The 25,093-nt window shown below is 26.0% G+C and overlaps 1 protein-coding gene across 1 annotated transcript; it reads left to right on the top strand.

The window, feature by feature from the left end:
- Positions 1-11,299: 11,299 nt before the first annotated feature.
- On the top strand, positions 11,300-21,130 carry LOC145829955 (ATP synthase subunit beta, mitochondrial-like). The gene is made up of 9 exons (XM_082937846.1): positions 11,300-11,441; positions 16,217-16,408; positions 16,757-16,931; positions 18,118-18,424; positions 18,748-18,884; positions 19,149-19,293; positions 19,718-19,930; positions 20,288-20,407; positions 20,681-21,130. Exons 1-9 carry the CDS (start codon positions 11,366-11,368, stop codon positions 20,861-20,863), a joined length of 1,548 nt encoding a protein of 515 aa, XP_082793972.1. The 5' UTR covers positions 11,300-11,365; the 3' UTR covers positions 20,864-21,130.
- The last annotated feature ends 3,963 nt before the right edge of the window (positions 21,131-25,093 follow it).

Here is a 25,093-nt window from a genome sequence, read left to right on the forward strand (position 1 = left end):
TCATAAGATATAAGCAAGCAATTACAGGTTTAAAAAACAAAGTTCAATATACTTCAACAAACTTTAAAATGTTGTAATTATACTTTATCTGTTTTACTTAATTAATTAATCTATTGATGATCTAAAGTCGTAAAGTTTAAAGCTGATTTTATATATTTACAAAAAAGGTGCTTGAAGTTTTAATGTTATAAAATAATGATATTAATGATCATTTGAAAAAAATCTTAGTAAAATTATTTTCACTTTTTACAAACATCTTATTCTTATAGTTTATCTATTACATAACTACCTCTTAAAAAACTGCAGTCAACATTATATGTTCAAGGTAGATTTCCATTTTATTTGTACAGCTGAATAGTTAGTAAATTTTAGTACAACTAGAAACTAATTTAATAAACTCAAAACTAACTTACAATTTTTAATGACAGAGTCAACCTTTTGTTTTACAATTCTAAAACTCAGATTAGTACTTTTTGTTATATTTTTGAGCATTTTACTCAAAAAAATTACAAGACATATGACAACTAAGAAAAGCTAAGAGGTCTGCTTTTAAACACTGTTTTCTAAATAAGCTCAAATGAGTTGGTTTTCTAGCCTCTCTTAAGCAAAGAAAATTCTCTTTATAAGCACCTCAGTAAATTTCATTAGCACTGTCTGCGATTTGCAGGCCCAGTTTTTAAAACCAGGCACAAACTCTGTAAGAGCATATTATAAAGTAGTTTAATCGCTGATGAGAGTATAGTTTGTCACTACGTTCTCTCCTATTCGAGAAAGTTTTCTTTTTATTAGTATAAGAGGAAGTAACTTCCAACCTTACCCAAGTTTTGGGCCAGTTTTGGTAAGCAGGGCACCCTTTAAGACCGATAGGTTTGAATATAACGTCCTTATTGACCTGGTTTGTTATAGGGGCCAATATCGTGTTCTTTAGTTCGCATGTTTTTTTAGCTTCAGACCTAATTACTTTTTCGTTGTGGACCAAAAAATAATTAAAGCTGTAGTAGTTTCATTAAGGCAAGAAAAATATATTTACATAAACATCATGCAAGCATTATTTTTAGAATTTGAAATGTTGATTGAAGATTTAATTAGTAGCTCGAAATTAGAGCGCAAAAGATTTTCAAAGGTAGTTAATTTAAAAACTACATAAATTAACATGATTAAACAGTTTAAAACATAAAATAATTGTTAAAGCTTTACTTAAACTTAACAGCTTACACTTTTGTAGCTATAATAATCACGACAATAATTTTAAAATATTTTTTTTTTGAATCAAAAATTTCAAAACACAATACATTCTTTGTTCATTGGTTTTGAAGTATATTTTTTACAGAATTTAATAGCTGAATGATAGATCTAAAATAAAGTATGTTGTTTTTGTTTTGGTTTTTTGGGTTGGTGCTAGAGCCCATAGAAAATGTGAAACATTTTAAATTTTTTTTATTCCTCGGGACATATGTCAAAAAACACATATATTTGTTTATGAATTTTCTTTTTTATTCTTAATAATATTTAAATTCACTGAAGAACAAAAACATCTATATTCCTCAGTGAATTTAGATTTTCTGAATAAACTTTTTTTTGACTAAGAGGAAGACCATAATTAAAGACCAAAACTTAAAAAACTAAAAATAGCCTACATCTTAAAAAACATTAAGTTTATATAACAAAAAAGACACTAAGGAATAAAGTTAATTCACTGAACAAAGTTAAAAAAAAAACTTTAAAAACATACGTATTTATTTTTTAAGATATGTTGCGAGGAATACCAAAAGCCAAAATGTTATAGTATAGGCAGTAGCACCAACTCAAAAAGCCAAAAATAAAAAATAAACGGTTTTTTATTTTAGCTCTATCATTTAACTTTTAAATTCAGTAAAAAATATACTTCAAAACCAATGAACAAATAAATTGTTTTGTTTTTAAAATTTTGAGTCAAGAAAAATGACTCAATATTTTTAAATGATTGTCGTAAAAGTATCAAAAGAATCAGTTGTGTGAACTAAGTTTAGTATGTAAAACTAAGAAGAAATTGTAATAATAAAAAAAAGTTGTGATATTTTAAAAGTTTTATTAAAATTTATGTTTAATAATTATAAGCTTACCTTAATAACCCACAAGTAACAGCAAAGTTGTATCCAAACACAACTATTATGTTTCTAGAACTTATTCTAGAACTTAAAGTAGCAATAGATATAGTCTGATGAAGATGTGTCCAATTTTTCCTACAAAAATTCTATAAAACATAAATTTAGATAAGTACAAATGAATTTTTTTCAAACAATCATGATTATGAACATAACATAACAAGTTTAAGCAAATCTTTATTTACTTACTTAACTTTATATACTTTTTAAAGCTAATATTGGTCGTTTTCGTTTTTTTTTTATATGCAGTTTGTATGCTTATTATTTATTTTACATAACTAAGTTATACTTTAGATTAATAGAGTTGTTAATAAACATTTTTATATTAAAGTTTACATACAAGATGTTTTATTTTTTTTTTTTTTGCATTTAGCAATTTAAGATAATCAAACTAGTTTTTATATGTGTATATATACATATACGGTGTTATTTACTAACATAACTGTTTTAGTCATTTTAAATTTAGGTTAAATAACAAAAATAGTTATCAAAAAAACAGTAAGATAATAATAAATTGCTCAACAAAATTAACAATAATTTTGTTTTGGTAAATTGCAAATAATTTTAGTTGAATCAAAATTAAAAAAGACACAGATTACTTCTTTTAGATATTTTTTACGCTACAATGTTTTTAAAGTCTACTGGACTTTTTACAGTTAAATGCTAGAATTCAGTTACATAAGCTATGTGCTTTATTAAGTAACTTTTTTTAACATCGTTTAAATATAAATAAGCCATTCGTTAATGAGGTTACTACTGTGTACACTCGCACATTAATGATAAGTAGTGTGGTATTACAACCGGTGTACTAACATTTCCAACCCGCGCTCAATTCCAACCCACACGATTCCAACCCGATCAAATCCCACCCGAATCAAATCCCACCTGAATCAATTCCAACCCGATCAAATCCCACCCGAATCAATTCCAACCCGATCAAATCCCACCCGAATCAACTCCCACCCGATCATTTCCCACCCGATCGAATCCAACCCGAATCAATTCCAACCCGATCAAATCTCACCCGAATCAAATCCCACCCGATCAAATCCCACCCAAATCAAACCCAACCCGCATAATTCCAACACGAATTAAATACCGGCCAAATCAATTCCCACCCAATCAATTCCAATCCAGGTAAATTATCACTCGAATGAACTCTCATTCGACTCAATCCAGTTTATAAATATTTCAAATAAAATAATATCAACCTTTATATATCTTATACGGTTACTTCAGATCAATAGTTCTATGCATAAATTCTAATCCGTTTAAATTTTGTACATGTAAAGTTTAGAAGAAAGATTGATTATATGTTTCAATCAAGTTCCGTTCTTTTTAAATTTAAAATTTCATTTTACCTCATAAATTTCGACCAAAAAAGTTATTTTAATTAATGTTTAACAATTTAAAAAACGTTTTATAATAACTTTTAATGAGAGAAATTATTACTTTAACAAATTTTTATTATTTTCATTTTCAATAAGCTGTACCTAACTGCAGGGGCGTGTTTAGACTGGTTACCTGGAGCCTGTGCGACGATGAAAAAAGACGAAAATGAGAAAAAGAAAGTTTCTTTTATTAACCAAAAAAGCTGTTTATTTATAAACTTTTACTTGTTTCGCTTGTGTCTTCTTTCCAAAGTTGTAAATGTTAAAAAAACGAGCATTAAAAATGCTTTAACAACCAAATGCAATAACAAAATCCAAACATTTTATTTTATCGTAAAAAAGGTTTGTTTTTGTGATATGCGCTAATAAGAAAAAGTTTTATTTTATTTTCATTGTGTTATAAACGGCTTATAACTTTTGAAACTTTGTTTGTAAAGAAGACTTTTCATTAACTTATGCGTTATTTACAACTATATATTGCAACTTTATTTCTAACTAACTAGCAATATTAATTTCTATAGTAGTTACAAAGGTAGATTTAATTGGACATAAATCAGTTACCGTAGAATACTTTGTTATAAAAAATATTTCGGATACTAAAAAAACTTGAATTTGCTTTGAACCTGATTTGGACTGAATTGTATCAGCCGTAAAAGCATTTTACAAAAGGTAGGCCAATTTTCTTTGCCGGCCGTAATTACTTAAAAAAGTTTAGTAATCAACGAAAAAAATTAATTTAGGTCTAGAGTTTAATAAAATAAGCGTTAATATAATTTTCAAATTCCAAAGCTCTTATTAAAGAAAACTATGTTGTACAATACTATATTATTTTGTTGTTTTAACTAATTACAAAAACTAAAATATAATTAAGTGTCAATGTCAATTGTTCCAACTCGTACAAAAAAAAATTAATTGGACATAAATTAGTTAACATGATAGAAAATGGTTCCAATACTAAAAACTTAGTTATTATTTAAACCTGATCTGGATTAAATTTTAGTAACAATGATAGCATTTTACAAGTAACAGACCAACTTTCTGTTGCTTGCAAGTCGTAATTATTTGATTATCGTAGTTATCAACATACAAAAATGACATTAAACTAAAAACATGATAATATAAGCAACAGTAACAATTTTAGCTTAAATAAAAAAATTGTTCTTACCTTACTAACTTCATATTTCAAATGATTTTTAGAAATACAAAAACTAAAGTTTTAATGTGAGTTCCAAACGTATTAAAATTTTTAATTCGCACAAGAATAAATATAATCGGGTTTAATAATATAGTGGGAATTGACTGGGTAGGAATTATGTTGATGGGAAATGATCAGGTGGGAATTGATTGGGTTGGATTTGATTTGGGTGGGATTTGATCGGGTTGGATTTGATTTGGGTGGGAATTGATTCGGGTTGGATTTGATCGGGTGGGAATTGATTCGGGTGGGAAATGATCGGGTGGGAAATTATTGGGTGGGGTTTGATTTGGGTGAGATTTGATTCGGGTTGTATTTGATCGGGTGGGATTTGATTCGGGTGGGAAATGATCGGGTGGGAAATGATCGGGTGGGATTTGATTTGGGTGGGATTTGATTCGGGTTGGATTTGATCGGGTGGGATTTGATTTTGGTTGGAATTGATCGGGTGGCCAATGATCGGGTGGGAATTGATTTGGGTTAGAATTGATCGGCTGGGAATTGTGCACGGGTTGGAACTGAACGGTTCCCATTACAACCTAACGTAAAAGTTAGAAAAAATGTGTTAAATTCTACCAATACTCTCTTAAGTTTTTTTTTTCTTTTATCTCTCAATAGTTAGTAAATGAATATTAAACTTTTTATTATCATTTTATAAAAAACTGTGCTTTATCAAAAAATAAAGTTTATAAAATATTTTGTCTATTCAAAAAAAAGTAGCAGGAGCTTTACAATCTGATTACAGTTAATCGGCAAAAAAAAGTTTGCTTGATCTGTTACACTGTACACTACACTAAAATAAAGTTCTTCAAGTTTGTTATTTAATAATTAAAGCAATTTTAAAAAACCTAAAAAAAGTTTATAACTATCGATAACTTTATTTTATTTTAAAACGATTTAGTTATTCAAGAAATATATCAATTAAAATATTATATTAAGTAAATCTAGTATTTCCATATCAAGTTTTGCATACTACTACGTTTTAACTAAATTTTATTTATTATTAATAACTAAGTTAATTTTTTTTGTATGTAAAATTAAAATTAATAATCATTAATCTATTCTAAAACTTTTTGTTTTTTAAGTATTTTTTTCACTTTAAACCAAGAGTGAATTTTATAAGTCTTTTTGAAATGGTAAACAACTGTGCTCATAAAACATATAGTTTAAACATACATAAATACAAACAATAATTGAAAAATTTTAGGTTTTCACTAAATGCCAAGTTCTACTTATTATTGATTTGAAACTGAAAGTAAAAGAAAAAATTATGATTTAATATTAAGTGCATTTAATTCTTATATAACAACTTTTAAGTAAGCTAAGCAAAACAGCCCTATTATAAAAACGAAAACTTGCTGTTGTCTTTTTCAAAGCTTTTTTTTTTCAAAAGAATATGCTAAATAAAATAAATTATTGAAGTGAATCTTTTATATTGAGTAACGCAAACATGAATTGAGTGGTGAATAATATACCGAAAAAGTTTCAAATTTTAATACAGTGTGCTATGCTGAGACTAACTCATAAAGTTTTAAGCTTTAAATTTAGACAACAAAGTTTGTAACTGTTTGTATAATTAAACACTTCATTTTTATAAATAACTTGAATATGTTTTAAAGAGTTAACTAATTGAAAATTAACTATAAAAAAGCTGTTAATAAATGCGATTTAAAGAGGAAAGTTACATAAAACTTTTAGAAATAAACCTCTAAGATTTACTTTATAAATTTTTTGTATAAACTTACCACGTACTATAACTCAACTACCTATTCCAAACTTAAATTGAAAAATACTATTCTGAATTTAAACAAAACATAAAGATTTATAAATAATCTATCTAACATTTGATGTGGACATTCTACAATGTTCTCAGCTTTAATTGAAAATACTGCTTTTTAGGTTAAAGTTAAAATATAAACTTAACCACAACGTGCATTAAAAACTCTAAACTCTCCACTGAATTGCTTGTAACAATCAATTGATTTTTGTTTTGATTTGAACTTTTTTTTATTTGTAAGTAGAAAAATTAAAAGAATAAAATTCAATCACCTATCAGTAGACAACTTTAATTCAATACTACTTAAAGTACCTTAAAATATCACTGTTAAAAAATAAGCTTTTGTTAATGTTTAACTCTTGGATTTAAAGCTAGTTTTATTTATCTTGACCAAGTTTAAGCTTTATTTTTTTTTAATAAAAGTATTTTAAACTTTTGAATATTTTTTAAATACGATATTACTAAAGCAACTAAGTTAAGAAATAACTAAACAAGTGTATCAAAGTTCAAAAAAAACATTACTTATCAAATAGCCGAATACTTTATGTAACTTTTATCTAATGCTGTTTTCAAGTAAAATTTTAAAGTTGTAAACATTAAGAAAACTTAACTAAACTTAACTAAAAGTCGTATTAATTAAGTTATTTAGTGTCATCAAGCTTAGTTGAATAGAATTTTGTAATTGTTTTATCATTAATTCAAAATCAAATTCCTACTTAAATGGTGTTGAACTTTAATTGGTTCAAAATTTATACTAAAGCTGAAAGCAAATCTGTCCAATGAAACAATAAACCAAACTGATATTCTAAGCTTTCATTATTTGTTGACATTTTCAATGATTAAAAGGGCTGTGAAAAATCTGAAAAAATAGATAAATAGGTTTTGTTCTGACCCCGGATACGGCTTAGTTTTATTTCACATGAACTATAAGCGCTTTAATAAATTTAACAAAAAACATACTATATACAAAATTTTATAAACTTTTTTTTTATATTTGTTTGCATCTTAATCTGCAATTTATCTAGATGTTACACTCAGAAATTAAATGAATGATTTTTTTTCTCTGTTTGTTTTAAGCGCACACCAACTTTATATATTTTCTTTAATTAAAACCTACCAATAAACTAAGCATTTTATTATGAACTGAAACTAAATATCAACATCAAATAAAACATACATTAGTTAAACTGACATCTAATCTGTGTAAACTTTTAATGAAACAAAATAAAAACAATTGATTCATAAGAAGCTTGTCAAATATTAAAACAAAAAGTAAAAAGTTCATTAAACACAACTCAATTGTTTTTCTTTGTCAAAAGATATTAAACTATAATTTCACTATATCTCCTAAATCATTATTTTACTTGAAATTTAAAATTTAATTTGCTATAACCTTATTTTCAGTCAATAATTTGGTAGCGTAGTTTTTAGTGTAAAATTTGTGTCGTAATTCAAAAGCATCAAAAAACTACTTGTTTTACAAGCTTTTTCCGAAGTAAGAATTTTTACTGAAATTATAATATTGACATTAAAATATACTTACTTTATATTGACATTAAAAATTATAAAGTATCAAAAAGTTTAGGAATTTTTTTTTAATTATATCATTTTTTGGTCCACAATATCCTTTTTTAGTTATTTATGACAATTAAAAAAATTTTAAGTTTAATAAAAACATAAAAAAAACTTGTTTTTGTAACTAAAAAAGTAAACTAGGCATTTATGTTTATATGAAAACTACTTACCTTAAATACTTTAGGTAGCGTTTAAAAGATATTTAAATTAAAATCTAATTTAATAATAAACAATACAAATCTTAGTTCAAACTTTGTTTTAACATTTGTACTGAGAAAATTTTACTGTTATTTATTTTTTATTTTTTTGAAGATAATTGAAAAAAATGGTTATAAATAATAATAATAAAAATTGCTCTTAGCTTGTTCAACATTAATTAGAAACTTTAAAAACGATAACTGTAATCTTAGTTACCATGAAACCTCAAAAAAAATTCCTAATATAAAAAATTCTAGTTAAAAGCAAAAAGTTTTAAAAATACAGACTTGTGTTTAATAAGTAAAAATACTAACATGACTTAAAGTAATTACTATACCTGTTCTGAATCTATAATTTGGTTTTGTTTGTAATTTATTTGAAATTTTTTTCGAACTAGGTACATCATGATTTTTGTTTTAAAAATTTAACAACTATCAAACTGATTAGTATAGTTTTACAAAAAGAATCTTACTCAAAATTTCGTAGTACAAAATAGTTCAAAACTTAGTTTAAAATAATAAAAAACTTATGTATGGTTATGTAAACTTAACTAAGTTTACATTTAAATGAAAAATTAAAAAATTTATGTAAATACTTTGCTTGTTGATTGTAAACAAGAAGAAAACTTTAAGTTAATCCTTGTGTATTATGATATAAAACTGATGGATAATTTTCGTTTCAAACTAGCTTTCTAAGTTAAACAAAAACCTCGAGACACATTACCTGAAATTACCTAAGCAGTGAAAAACGTAATAGTTTTTAAACAAATCAGGGTTGCCAAAGTTTGCTTTAAAACTATATTAATTGAGGCTTTAAAGTCTAGCTATATTAATGCTTTAAATTTTTGTATTTAGATCGTAATGTACCTTGTCTTTAACAATTCAGTACACAAAAATGAATATTTAGAAACGCTAGATTCACAGAAGTTTTATTTATAACGAATTTGCTCTAAAAAAAGAGCCTTCAATTCAAACCCATCAAAATTTGCAAAGGCAACTGTGAAAAAAGTATCATAAAGTTGTAAACATAAATTTGCTGAAGAATCTACTTTAATTTAAATAATTCATATGAAACTGTTTACTAAAAGCTTTTTGTTCTGCTATATAAACTTTAAAAAACTTTTATTTCTATTCGAGATTTGCTACTGTTAAGAAAAATGTTATATATTTGTAAATAATAAGCCAATAAACTTTTAAACTGTTTTATATTAAATAATTAAAATGAAATTGATAATTAGAAGTTCTGTGGTCTTGTCATATAGTTTTTTTTATTATACAAACTAATCAACTAATCCTTGCCCTTACTCGATAACCGAAACGTTTTTTCGTACACTAGTTCTTTGGACCAAAGTTTATTTTAGCGTTTTTTTAATCCTTAAATAAACTGTTATGTTATACTTTAAGCAACTTTTATTTATTTGTTTTCCTATAATTTTTGTTTTGACTTTAGTTTATACTTAAGATGTAAAACTAAATAATAATATTTAAGTGTTTAGTAGCCTTTCATTGAAGCTTGTTAGATTATTAATTTTTACTTTTCATTATGTATAAAAACTGATAAATAATATATATTTAATAATACTGTTTTTTTTATTAAACCCAAACCTCTTTAGTTATTAGTCTTTACTATATTAGTAAGAAAATTGTTTGGTAACACCAGTTTAATTAATTTTTTTAGTCTTTGTTTGTATTAAAATATACAATTATTTTTTTATCACCCCTAATAGTAAATTACAAGTTTATATTACAGTAGCCTCTTGCAGATCTACAGACTCGTTTGGTTACGCATTTTAGAGTTCTTTAAAAAAATGTCTTGAATTTTTCTTTTTATAATTGAAAATGAACTTATTGTTTGCATTAAATTAACAATATCTTTTTTATACTAATTTGTAAATGCTACTCACTTCTGTATATATTTGCGAAGTAATGTTTTTTGGTCGATGGATAAACATTTAATTGTGCCTAGGTCTACCATATAAAAAATTAACAACAGTTTTAATTAAACTTCAAAAACCATATAACAATAAACTAACAATAATGAAAGTTTACAACTCAAACATATGATACAGTGCTATTGCACTATGTATGAATGATCATTTAAAGAAACAGCTAAAAATAAATTTTCCAGCAAAATGTAGCAAAAGTATTAAAAACCTTTCTTAGAAAACATATCATTAACTATTATTTAACGTATTTTCTGATTGAGTTGTTCTTCTGTAGAACTTGCTTCGTTTTTTCAAAGTTTTTAATTTTCGAGTAACAATTTAGGTTTTGATTTTGTACAAAAGATGATGTAAAACATTTTGAATACTTAAACAAAAGATATTATGTAAAGACGAGCATATAGGTAAAAATAAATTGTATATGACAATTAAAATTTAAACAAAAACAAACGTTTATACAAGTTTTAAAACTCTTCATTTCATAAATTTTTACCACTCTCTTGGTGAAACTCCTAGAATATTTTATAGATACTGTAGATTGTATTTTAAAGACTTACTACATTAGAACTAAATAAAAATGTTAGCTTTAAATACTTTGTTATTTAAAGTATAAGTTTATATTTGTGATGTAAAATTCTATATATTTCGTTAGAAATTTGTTTAATAAAAAACATTAGTTATACTGAATAGAAAACTATGAAAAAGTTGTGTCAATTTGTTTTAAATTAATATAAAACAAAAATTATAAAAGATACTGTGTGTTTATTAGTTTTTTCTTAAACTGTTATTTGCTGTTAATCAACTTTTAAATTTAAATTTATAAACTCTGCCCAACAAACTGGGAATTAGTAAAATTTTTTGAAGAATCGAAAAAAAAAACAAATAAAAATAAAGCATAGAATAAAAATTTGTAGTTTAATAGTTATTTGAAAAAGTTTTTTGTCCGTTTCTAATCTAAGAATGCTTAATTTACCAACGAAAGTACAGAAGTTTTGTTAGGATTGTTTGTCAAAAATTTAGGGCAATAACCTGCTCAAGCGTAAAAGGTTATTTTCTTATTGGAACGTTACACTAACATAGCTTGCAGCTGAGTCTGTTTGACTTCTTAGTTCAACCTTTAAACAGAATAAACTAGAATAAAAAATGTTGGCCAGGGGCTGTACAAAGGTCCTCCAGACAGCAACCAAAAATGTTGCAGCAACTTCTAAACTGCAAAACTGTAAGTTTTTTTTATGGTTAAAAAATATTTTTTTATATATTTAACATGAGCTTAAATATTTAAAAAAACTTAAAAAGTTACTGCTTCAAAAGTGAATTCAGTTGAAATGAATACTTTTAAGTTAAATAATTTTAGATAATTGTTATATAAGAATGCTACAAGTTGTGTGTTATATATTATATTTAATTTTTTAAACAGTTTTTGTATAATTTAATTACATTATTATTGTTGAAGATAAAATATAAAGCTGTGCTTCAGACATTATTGTATTAAGTAAGATAAAGCCAAGAGGAAAACAGACATATTAAAATCTTTGAAAGTTTTATTAAGCTAATTCCAAAGTTAAATTGTATCATTCTATAATTGTTTGATTCAATAATAAGATAGCTATTTGTCTATTTTCAAATCATAACACATTAACTAGTTTTGTATGTCTAATTTCCACTTAACAGTTTTCTAGTTTGTTTATTGAAATTTATTAAGTAGTAGAAATACATATAGTCACTTATATTGTTTTTGACCCTTTTGTGGCAATCTTCTTTACACTTTTTTTATTTATCACCCTTTTTGTGAAACTGAAAAATTATTTTTTCTCAGTTTTCCAAAGGCTAAAAAATTCTACTCACAATATTTCTTTGACTAGATTGACAATTTTACTTAGTTTATACTTAATTAAACCATCAAATTTGTTTATATTATACAAAACTTTAGATGTTTTATTTTCTGTTGTAAGTTTGACATTGAATGACCTTGAATTTTTTTTTTCAATTTTCTTCAAGTTCATTTTGTTTATCAACTCAAACAGTTCTTCATAGGAATTTGATCTTTTAAATTGTTATTAATTATGTATCTAGAATTGATTATTGAAGATTATTGAATAAAACTCAAAATTGTTTATTTACACAATTCTGCTTATTTTTACTACATTTGAAATCTAGGTATTTTGTTTAAACTTTCTCAGATACTAGTTAAATTATATTTCTCTAGTAAAAATTTTGTTATTTTATTTTTAGATATTCTATCATTTTAAGATTAGCTATTTATTTATTTTAGCCTGATAAATGAAATACTAAATAATTTTTGTGCTTCTTCTGTTAATTAAGGTTTTATGCAAGGATTTTTAATGTTTTAAAAATTGAGCCATTATTAGTATACTAGTTTTTTAATAACTAATATATAGTTACATAAAATATGTTACAATTCTATATTGTATCTAACAAGGTGGCTATTTTACCTGAAAAATATGGTAAAATCTTGAAATTGTATTTTTATACTGAAAAACCTCATTTTGAACAATTTTTGTATTTATTGTAATGAAATTTTGATTAAGTAACAAATAACTATTTTTTCTTTAATGTTATTTATGTTTATTTAAATTATTACAAAATACATTTTAAGTAGCATAACAGTATATTTTAAATAACTTTGTACTGATTTAAGCATTAAGAATCACAGTTTGAAAAATACAACATGTTTTTATAGAATTTAACTATATTCTACCAATGTTTTATCAATTTTTGCATAGTTTCTCATTTTAATATTTGTTTTTCAGAATCACAGTTTGAAAGTCTGTTAAGTGGTGAAACTAAGTAGCTTAAAATTTGGTAATAGATTATCTTATTAGATAAAAGTATTCTGTTAGTTTGAAATTAATCTCTACTAAAAAAGAACAATAATTTTGTAAAATAAGACAAGGATTGTTTTTAAAACCAGTGGCTTCCCTAAAAAATAAATTCAACTACCTTAAGTTTGATTCTTACTAATACAAAGTAGTTTAAAAACTATGCCAAACAAACACAAATAAAATATTTTGCTATTTCCTACTTACAATTTTTAGGATAGAGGTAATTCTGTTTAAGTATTTTAATAATATAACCTTATGCATTTCAATTTATATTAGTCGTTTGAGCAAAAAATCGTTACAAAATCAGAAACTTTCATGTAAAGATATATCATTGATGAAAATGCAGCTAATTTTTTGGTAAATGTTGTAATACATACCCATAATACATATTATTTTGTTATTATTCATAATGTAAACAGTTAACAAAAAAGAAAAAGAAGAAATCCTATAAAAAAAACAATTAGATGTATAAACAATGTATTGTATACTAATGTTAATATTTTTGAAACGCATGTTATACTATTTCTTATTTATCCAGAGAATTTTTTTTTCATCGTTTTATGTAAGTATATTTAATTTGATATTTTTTACAGAATATATTAAGTTAAAAGAATTTATTGTATCATTAAAACATTTAGACTTTTTTAAGATAAGTAACTGAATTTTTTTAAAATTTTACACCTCAACAAGTTTTTAAATTATTAGAAAGCCTTTTACTATTATATTATATAATAACTCTAGAAATTTACATAAAAATATATTTGTAAATCTTATTCACAATATTTTATGAGTAAATTTAATCTGTACAAACTTTATGATTTTTGTATTTTAATTATATAGCTTAATTTAACTACAAGTTTCGAGAGTGAAATGATTTTGTTATTTTTAATAATATTTTTTTTAAATATTTGATTTTTCTTCAACTTACTTTTTTGTTCTTTATTATATTAAAACAGTTTTTCTTAATTTAAATATCATATTAAAATAGCATTGATTATTGCATATTTTTAAACTGATCAAATATCTTTATTTTGATTAGTTGTTTATAAGCTAATCACAGGGTTGCTACAAAACCTGGAGTCCTGGAGAAACCTGGAACTTGACAATTTAGGCTTAAAAACCTAGAATTAAAAAAAATTTATTAAAATAAATTTATTAAAAAAAATCTAGAATTATTAACAAAAGTCACCAAAAAACCAGGAACTTCAAAAATTTTACATGCTAATTGATAAAATTTGATTTGACACAAAAAATCCATCACATGTATAAAAATTTTTTGTCATCATCATTTTTTTAAATTTTTATTAAAAAACACATTTAAAGTAGCTTAACAGTAATTTTTTCAATGTTGTTATATTACTTACACAGTTTTTAACCTTTAACTTAATTTTAAACTAAAAATATACCAATAATTGTGTACCTTTAAAAATTTAAAAGAAATTTAGAAAAGCTGGAAGAAATTGACAAAAAAAAAACACTGGCAAAAACCTGTTGTCAAAAATGCTTAAAAATTATTAAGTATAACTAAAAGTTCTTTTTCAATAAAGATTATTTTACTGTATTCAAAATCCATCTGAATTTCAAAGTCACAATTTTCTATTTTATTGAATATTAATACACTAAATCTTTTTGTACTGTACTAAATTCTTTGTAAGTTATTTATCTATTTATATTGTGCACATTACAACATGAAAAAAAATCTGCACCATAGGAACAGGAACTAAAGAAAAAAAAGATAATAATTTTGACAACCTAAGCTATTTTATTTTCACTCAGACTAATTTTTGGTCAGTCAGGCTAGTTTTTGACTTAGTGGCCAATCTGCATTAAATAAAATTATTTATATAGAAAGCATAAATTGATAGTTTGGTAAGGATTTTGTACTAGATTCATTTCCATGAATTGAGTATGAAAATCACAATTGAAGTGATATTAAAAATAAGTATACAAGCTTTAAATTTAATTTAAGTTTTCTATTTGGTAATAATATTCTAACTTAGCTTTTCCTTTGTAAGTCTGTAACATATCAGTGTTTTTATGTTACTAAATAATTGAAATTTAATTTGTTACTAAATAACTTGAAAATACAAGTTTTTAGTTGAAAGAATTTTTTTACAACTGAAAATACTCAACAATTATCACACTAATTGAGAAAAAAAAATTATGAATTCATAAATTTTTTTATAGTTCACATAAACCTTATTTTAAAAAGATTAGTTTATACTTTAAGATAAAACGTATCTATTTACTTTTATTATGTTATGCTTTCAAATATTTTTTGATAAATAAGTATCAATGGACTTTAAAATAAGATTTTTCATGAGTTGATAATTAAATACTGATACCTAGAATTAGATAAAATATAGAGGATTTTTTCCTCATTTCCTTGATTATAAGAATGGATTTTTTTTTATTACTACATTATTTTAAGCTAAATCAAGAATATTAGATAAAACACTCAAATTTGTGTAATCAAAATTAATTAGGTAAAATTTATGAATATAATGTTTTAATATCTGAAAAAATACTTTAATGATATAAAAAAAACTTTTTTGAATATTAGAAATACCAGTACATATGTATCTTTAGAAAGTTAAGTCAAAAATAAAATTATTGTTGCAGAAAAATTCAACAAGATAAATTGAACAATAACAAAATATATTTTGACAATTAAAAAAAGATGATATTGTACTTTGTTACAGTTACTATCAACATACAACAATATTCCTTCAAGTTGTTGTGATCCAAAGTTTTAACACCCTTAAAATTATGTTTCATTAAATAAATTTCAAGGTTTTAGTATTATGGCTGAATGAATTAAGTTTTTTTTTACAACAATTATTACTATATTTAATTGTTATAAATTATTTGTCGCCATACTTTAAATAGCTTATTTATGAAAACAATAATGTTATTTTTATTTCTAAATTTTCAATAAATAGTTTTAACCAATACTTAACTATCAACAATAATTTAATAATAGATTGTAGTATCAGCATTTGGTTTACAAAAGTGTTTTACCAAAACTTTGATTTAAATATTTTTTTTGTATTATCAATCCAACACATATCCCTATCTTTAACAAACTTCTAACCATAGTCTTAAAATGGTTAGCTGGAATTATTTATTTATAACTTAATACTATCAACAGTGGCGTACAGCACAGAAGCCGAATCATCTGATGATGCTCCAGAAACTGTAGCCGGAATGAAGGGACAGATTGTGGCTGTCATTGGACCAGTCGTTGATGTGCACTTCGAAGAAGGCAGGCCAAGGATCTTGAACGCCCTTGAGGTTCAAGGCAGAGACAACAGGCTCGTCCTTGAAGTAGCCCAGCATCTTGGTTAGTTGAAATGACTAGTTCTTATTCTTTACTTATCAAACTTATAGTTTTATAAGATATACTACACACAACCTTCTTTAAGTACATATAAGTTGTAATGATTAAAACTAGTTTGTCATTTCAAATCTTCTATGAAGTTATAGAATATTAGTGTTTTCTTATATTTTTGATAAAAGATAAAACAAAATATGCATTAAAATCTTAACAACTCAAATGATGACTAAATAGCAGGGAATCTCTCTGAATAAAATGAGGAATTTGCTTGTCTGATAAGAGTAAAGTTATAACTCTGTTTAAGTCCAATTTATATATAGTGCTTATTAAGTTCTACAAATTTACTCTCTTCAGGTCAGAACACCGTCCGTACCATTGCTATGGACTCCACCGAACGATTGGTCAGAGGACAGGAAGTTGTTGATGTTGGATCACCCATCCAGGTACCAGTAGGTCCAGGAACCCTCGGAAGGATCATCAATGTCATTGGTGAGCCAATTGACGAGAGAGGTGCCGTCGACACTGAACAGTCAGTTTTATTATAATTTTTTTTTAATTAATTTTTTGCAACCAAGAAATAATTGAAAAATTGTTATTTATAACACTTACTTGTTTGATACTTGTACTAAGTTTTTGACTGACACCAAAAATTACAATTTTTTGTATGGTAAGTATTGTGTACATCACATATATTTCAAATAATAAAACATAATTTTAACCTATTGTTTTTTAAATTACAAAGTATTCTAAATTTTCTAGTTGTCGCTTTAAAATTTTGATGGTACTTAAAATTTTTATTAAAGTTATAAGTTGGAATTTATAATTTAGATTATTTTTAAGTTTATATCAGTAAACATAATTTTAATTAAAATATTTTTATTTTTTATATCTAAAAAGGTTGTACTAATCATTTTGGAAACATAATTTTAAGACTAATTGCATAATATAGTGCTTCAACTTAAATATTTTAAAAAGTAAATAGATAAACTTCCACAATAGGTATAAGTAAAAAAAAATTTAAGTACATAAATAATAATGACTAAAAAAAAAACCATTAGTTATAGCTATATGTTAACAAAAAAATTTGAAATAAAATAATACTGAGATACCTGACAATGTTTTTTTTTTATTTTCTGTAAGGTTATTATCATGTTTTGTTATTATTATGTTTATTGTAATTAATTTTGATAGTTAAATTTTGTAACAGACTTATTTCTTATCAGAAAATATAAAATACAATTTTTGTTGCTTCATAAGAGCTTTCATTCAAAACAAATTAATCTGAGAGCTCTTCAGCCATTTTCTCATTTGTATAGAAAACGAGGCCAGTTCTTACTCTCAAAAATTAAAATAAGATTAATGATATAATTTAATGCAACATGTGTTTTAAATTGTTCTGAATCTTACATCTAAATAGTATTATATAAAAGTTTCATTAACTTTCATTATTTTTAGTGTTTTGTTGCATAGAAGCATATTTTAATTTTATGTCTTATTTACTTGTACTTGAAGTACTTGGAATATAAAAAAAAATGTTTATTTTTGTTTTACCTACTAATAATTATTTTTACCCGAATATGTATTCAGAAGAAAAATAGTTTACAGAGACACAATCTACATTCAAATATTATTGAGTCCTTTTTTGATTTTTAATATTACAACTCTACAAATTTTTACTGACAACCGTGTTAACAACTAAAATTTTCTCCCAACAGCTTCGCCGCCATCCACGCCATCCCACCAGAGCTCACCGACACCGGCGGCGCCCAAGAGATCCTCGAAACCGGAATCAAGGTCGTTGATTTGCTCGCCCCCTACGCCAAGGGAGGCAAGATCGGTTTGTTCGGAGGTGCCGGTGTCGGCAAGACCGTCTTCATTATGGAGCTGATCAACAACGTCGCCAAGGCTCATGGTGGTTACTCCGTGTTCGCCGGAGTGGGAGAAAGGACCCGTGAAGGTAACGATCTGTACCACGAGATGATCGACTCTGGTGTCATTTCATTGAAGGATGACTCATCAAAGGTTGGTTTCCGTTGAAAATTTTACTTTAATTGGTTTATTTCTAGCAATGAGAGCTCTTCAGCCATTTTCTTATTAGTATAGAAAACGAGGCCAGTTCTTACTCTCAAAAATAAAATAAGATTAATGATAAAATTTAATGCAGCATGTGTTAAATTGTTCTGAATCTTACATGTTGAATTTTTAAATATAAATTTACTTAGTTGCTGAGTAGTCAGTAACCAAAAAAGTAACTAAAAAGTGTTTCTAAAAACTCATTTTAAAAACTTACTGTAGGTTTACCTTATTTCTATTATACAAGATCTAATCACATCAATTAAAACCAGGTCGCACTCGTCTACGGACAAATGAACGAGCCCCCAGGCGCCCGTGCCCGTGTCGCCCTCACCGGTCTCACCGTCGCCGAATACTTCCGCGACCAGGAAGGTCAGGACGTGCTTCTCTTCATCGACAACATTTTCAGGTACTTTTTTCAACTTATGTCAATTTGGTGCTGATGTTATTTAAAGGCTGGATTAAATATTTTTTAAACATCCCATTTACGTTTGATGTTAATAAAAAGTTAAGATATTTCTTATTAATGTTAAAAAAAGCTTTTATTGGCTGAATTTAAATATGTATATAATGAATGAGCAATGAAGTTTATGCCATTCTGATATTGCTTACACCAAATTAAAAATTATTAACTTTTGTTTTGTACAAGTGATTAAAGGTAGTGAAAATTCAGATTCACTCAAGCCGGTTCGGAAGTATCAGCTCTGTTGGGACGTATCCCATCCGCTGTAGGTTACCAACCAACCTTGGCCACTGAGATGGGTTCTATGCAGGAAAGAATCACCACCACCAAGAAGGGTTCCATCACCTCTGTACAAGTCAGTTGCTTTTTTCGTAGATATTTATGGAGACGTTTTACATTTATTACAAGTATATATAAATTGTTTAGAAATCAATGTATCTATCAAGAGTAAATAATTATTTTAATAATGAAATAGAAAGACTTACAACTGAGAGCTCTTCAGCCATTTTCTTATTAGTATAGAAAACGAGGCCAGTTCTTACTCTCAAAAAATAAAATAAGATTAATGATAAAATTTGACACAGCATGTGTTAAATTGTTCTGAATCTTACATTTTTTAATTAGTACTTAATTGTGTAAAAATACTTCATGTGATCAATGATTTTTTTTACATATTATAATCACCATTTCAAAAAGTTTTATACTTAAATCTAGTTTTTATTTGTGTATAAGCGCACGTAAACTCAACAAAATTTTCAAACGACTGACCCTCGAAACAGGCCATCTACGTGCCCGCTGACGATTTGACCGATCCCTCGCCGGCCACCACCTTCTCCCACTTGGACGCCACCACCGTGTTGTCGCGCCAGGTCGCCGAGTTGGGCTTCTACCCCGCCGTCGACCCGCTCGAGTCCTCCTCCCGTATCATGGACCCCAACATCGTCGGATTGGAGCACTACGACTGCGCCAGGAGGGTCAAGAAGATCTTGCAGGTAAGAATCGGTTGTGCGAGTGTTTTTATTTAAAAGTCAAATACATAAAATACAAGCAATACAAAATGTTTTATTGAGTGTTTTTGTAAAATATTTGATGAAAAGTTTGTAAAATCAGTAGTTCTGGTAATTTTACTTGAATTTAGTAGAATAATAATTTTCATATAAATAAGTATGTTGTTTAGACTTGTTCAAGTATAATACTTAAAGATTAATCTGGTTTGACAAATGATGACTAAAAAGCAGGGAATCTCTCTTAAAAAATAAGAATGATGAATTTGCTTGTCTGACAAAAATAACTTACTATAAATATTTCTACTATTTTTTTTTGAATTACAATATCAAGTTTTGTTTCAGGATTTCAAATCGCTCCAAGATATCATCGCCATCTTGGGTATGGGAGAATTGTCCCAGGAGGAGAAATTGACTGTGCAGAGAGCCAGGAAAATCCAACGTTTCCTCTCACAACCTTTCCAGGTATTTTAAATTTATATTTTCTGTGTAATTGTTGTTTCATTTTTATGATTATTAATTGGTTGAAGTTTCTTAGACTGCCTTGAACCTAAAACCTACTTAAGATGATGTGTAAATAAATATATAAATATTATTTTTTCTTTTTGAAAACATTTTTTTACTTGAATTATCTATTTACAAATAAATAAAACTGTAGACTTTATGTATATAAACCTGATCTTTTTAAATCTTTAGTTTGTACCAATAATAATCTCACTAACCGAACAACCAACAAAGGTCGCCGAAACCTTCACCGGAACTCCCGGAAAGCTCGTTTCTCTCGAGAACACCATCAAGGGATTCAACCAGATCCTGGACGGAGAGCTCGACCACTTGCCCGAGGGAGCCTTCTACATGGTCGGAGACATCGTCGAGGTCGAGGAGAAAGCCACTCAGCTGGCCAGCGAGATCGAGGAATAAATGCGCATTTATTTAATTAGTCAATACCTGAAAATTGGTTTCTGTAAACCAGAAATTGTTTTGAACTTTTTTCCTCGTGCTACGTATTTTTTCGACCATTCTCAATTTTTTTTGAATCGCGTGATTTCGACAGCAAATAAAAATGATTATGATTGAGTCTGTTGTTTAAACGCACGCAAAACTTTGTTAGAAACGTTCTATTTCAAATGTAAGTTAGATAATTTTATTCAATTATTATATTTCATCAATAAAATCTTTGTACTACTGTGTCTATCTATGTATATTTACTTTTAAAAGTTTTCATTAGTTGATTGTGAACAAATGTTGTAACACTTTATAGATAAACTTAAGACTTTGAAAATGTCCTTGATAAAAAAAGTTTTAACTTGACATTTTTACTAAACTAAAATATATAGAAAAGTATTGTTATTCATAATTGCGGTAATGAATTAACTTTGATATATATATATATATGGTAAAATTCGGTAAATTTGTATTAAGTAGGGGTTTGAGTTAAATCATTTTAATCAATTCTCATAATATCTTGACTAATACCGATCAAATTAGAAATGAAATTTCTATACTACAAATTAACAACCTAGAAAATTTGCCGAAGAATCACTAATAACTATTTAGACCAAGGGTAGCTTGTATTTTTGTTAATGAATAATTTAATGTATACTATCGAGCAATAATTTTCAATACGAACTTATCCAATTTTAAGTTATAACTGAAAATACAATAACATAAGGTGACTAATATTACTAGCTGTTCTGAAATAACTTCTGTGATTTTTTCTGATAACTAAATATTTTATTAAGTGTTTTTTCCATGAGCTATCAATTATAACAATTTATTTGTTGAATGCATTTATACAATTTAAAGATCATTAATTTTATAACTATAAATCCATAAAAATACTAGGGATGACCAATTTACCTTGGTTACATAAAATCTTGATTAAAATAGTAGTATAAAGAATGTTAATTTGTAATATTTATTCATCAGAATTTTTTTTAAACAAACGATATGTTAAACGGTAGTAATTAGTTCTGTAGTTGAACAGTGGGGTGCATTTATTGTCCCTTAGATATAAGTATTTTTGAGTAGTGTGAAGATTTTTTTGTACCAGCATTAACTTAACTAAAAAAGCTTTGCTTTCCTAAAATTAAGCTAATGTTTTTTTTTATTGATCGATATTTTAAAAAGGTAAATCAGGGGTTAGGTAAAGTTTTATTTTTTACTTTGTAGTTGAAATAACTTTAAGAAATAGTAGAAATAAGTTGAGTTTCATCGTACATTTCTACAAAATATTTTAAACATCTTTTTGGACTTTTGTTTCTTGCAAAGTACATATATTAGTTGAAAACGAAAATAAAAACAAATTGTTGAAACAGTTGTCAATTTATTTTGGTTTAAAGCTTTATTTGTATCTTAGGTTTGGCACTTCTTTATTCCTGCTCGATAAATTGTACATTGTCGATTTTAAAAACTTAAATAAATTGTTTCTGCTAGATCTCTTTTCGCTCTTTCTCAGCAGCACAAAAAGATAGTTTAGATCTAAAGACTAAGATGTGATCCTGTGTTACTTGATGATTAAAATAATAAGAATCTTTAGCTTTTACTGACAGAATAGTATCATATTCAAACAAACTCAGAGGAACTAGTTCTGCATAATGAAGGAGCTCATAGAAGTTTATGTTTTTATCCTGAATCAGAAAGTTTTTTTCTTAGAAGTGCCATCTAATGTTCGGTTAATTTTGTCGTCCAATGCACTAGAAAATTTTTTGGAGCAGTATTTTTTGCTCAATAGTGAAAAAAAATTCTTTAATTATTTTGTAAAAATGTTTTTGAACACACGCATAACTTAAATTAACAGAATTTTTTTACTTTTATAATAATTTTAATAAAAAATGTATCTTTATAAACAACCTAAGTTAAATTTTTTTTTTACTATAGAGTATAACAAAGTTTAGTATTTTCAACAACACTTTTGTTTTTTTATTTATTCAAAAATAAAACATAGCGTTTGCATAACAATTCAAACTCGGACAACTCAAACTCCGGCAATTTAAATTCTTAAAAAATATTTAAAAGACTATATCTCAAAAAGTAATATAAATTAAAAAAAAATTAAAAATGCATATGTAGAACTTATTAAAATCTACAAGCTACTTTTTCTTTTTTTTGCAAAAATGCTCAAAATGGCTTTTAGATATTTACAGGACCTACATTTGTATTTTTTGTATTGACAAATATACAATACTTTTTTAGTTGTGGCCCTTTCAACTTTTTTTTTAGAATTTGAATTGTCCGAATTCGAATAGTCGTGCACCCAACATAGCTAGGTAGAAGTTAATTACTTGAGTTAAACCAGCAAAACTTTGAATTTTTAAACTGAAGTATGTCTAATAAAAGATAATTACTTGCTTTTTTTAGAACTTTCTTTTTAAGTTATGGAAATTTAGAGTAAATACTAAACCGAAAGTATGCAAATGAAAATTATAGTAGTTGCTTTTCAAAAAAAAAGTTTAACACAAAGCTTTGAATTATAATAACTTTTTAAAATCTTGTATTATTTTATAAAATGTAGAAATTGTTATTTAAGTAACTAAAAGAATAAAAAAAACAATAAGATACTGACCACATAGGAAGCTAATAAAATCTGAAAGTATATATTTTTCAAAGCTAAATTAAAGTTTTGAAAAAGTGTATCATACAACATTGATCATAAATTAAAAATATAAAGTATATGAGGAAAGTTTAAATTTAGCTCGGTATATAAAATCTAACTACGTATAAGCACAACTTTTCATAGCTTAACTTCTAACTAATGTCTTAAAACTGTTAGCATAATTACTATTATCAGTGATTTTCATATACACAAAATATTTTATTTTTGTTTTTATCTAACCCAGTAGTGGTTGGTGGTCACTTAAAGAAAAACTTTCTTGCTTTATGAACTGTAAAGTTTTTTATTATTAACAAATGTTTTTATCAGCTACTTTTTAAGTATATAAAAGTAGTTATGTAAATCATTTTAAACTAAATTGAATACTATAAACTTTAAACAGTGAAACGAATTGCAGCTTTAGCTGTTTTGTCCAAATTGTGCAATGCACAGTAGTGATATAAAAATTTGGTTTACTGTGCAGAGAAATATTAGAACCTTAATAAACACTGTTGTACGAGTGTTTAAGGATTCAAGTTTAAAGGCTAGATATTCATGTAAGAAGGGTTTATAGCATTTAAGTCACACTAAACTAATAATTTTTTGGTGTGACTTATAGTTTAAAGCAGAGGCGTGTCTAAATTTTGTTATTATTTGGGCAGCTCTTATTTTTATTACACAATAGAGTATTTTCTGTAATAGCTTTTAATAACAAACTTTAAAATGTTACATGGCTGTCTACTAAGTTTACTAAACGAGAAAAAAAGCGCTCAAAAGTTTTGATCAATAACCTGGCGTACGAAAAAGTCTCTCTGTTATTGAACCATACACCGGGAAGTCTTACTAGAAATCTGTCTTAAAATTTCTGTGATACATAAAAAATTTAAACTTTAAAAACTTGAAAATATCAGTAAAATAAAATGCAAACCTTGATAAGCAATGATTTTTTAGATTTTTCTAAAAAAACTGAAATATGAACCAAAGTAAAAATAAATAAAGTTAAAACATAAAGTCATTATATTGTATAACTGTGTAAATACTTAGCATAAAAGACACTGAAGTTTTTACACTAGCAAATACGGGAAGGGTCAAAATTGCACGAAGACAAATTTGCACAAAAGGTCAATTTAGCACGAGTAACAGTTTGGCAAGGAGGGTTATTATTGCACGATAGTAAAAAAAAAAAATAGAAAAAGAAGTCAAAGAAAAATACAGACAAAAAAAACTAAAACATAAACTAATAAAAGAAAACAAGGCGAAAAAAAAGTTACCGACCGAGGGTAAGGATAGGGGTAACAGTGATAGTAAAAATATAATAAGAAACAAATAATAACTAACATAAAATTAAAAAATTTTAAATTCATTAACAAAAAAATAAAAAGAAAAAAATAAGTTACCGACTCAGGGTAAGGGTTAGTGGTAACAGTGATAGTATAAAAAATAAAAATAAAATTAATAGAAAAAAAGAGAAGTTTCAACCCGTGCAAAAATCTAACTCTTTCAAAATTGACCCTCCGTGCAAAATTTTCTTGTGCAAAAGGGACCCTTCGTGCAATTTT

Source organism: Thalia democratica, chromosome 2 (assembly GCF_965202585.1).
Source record: "Thalia democratica chromosome 2, ktThaDemo2.hap1.1, whole genome shotgun sequence".
NCBI lineage: Eukaryota > Metazoa > Chordata > Thaliacea > Salpida > Salpidae > Thalia > Thalia democratica.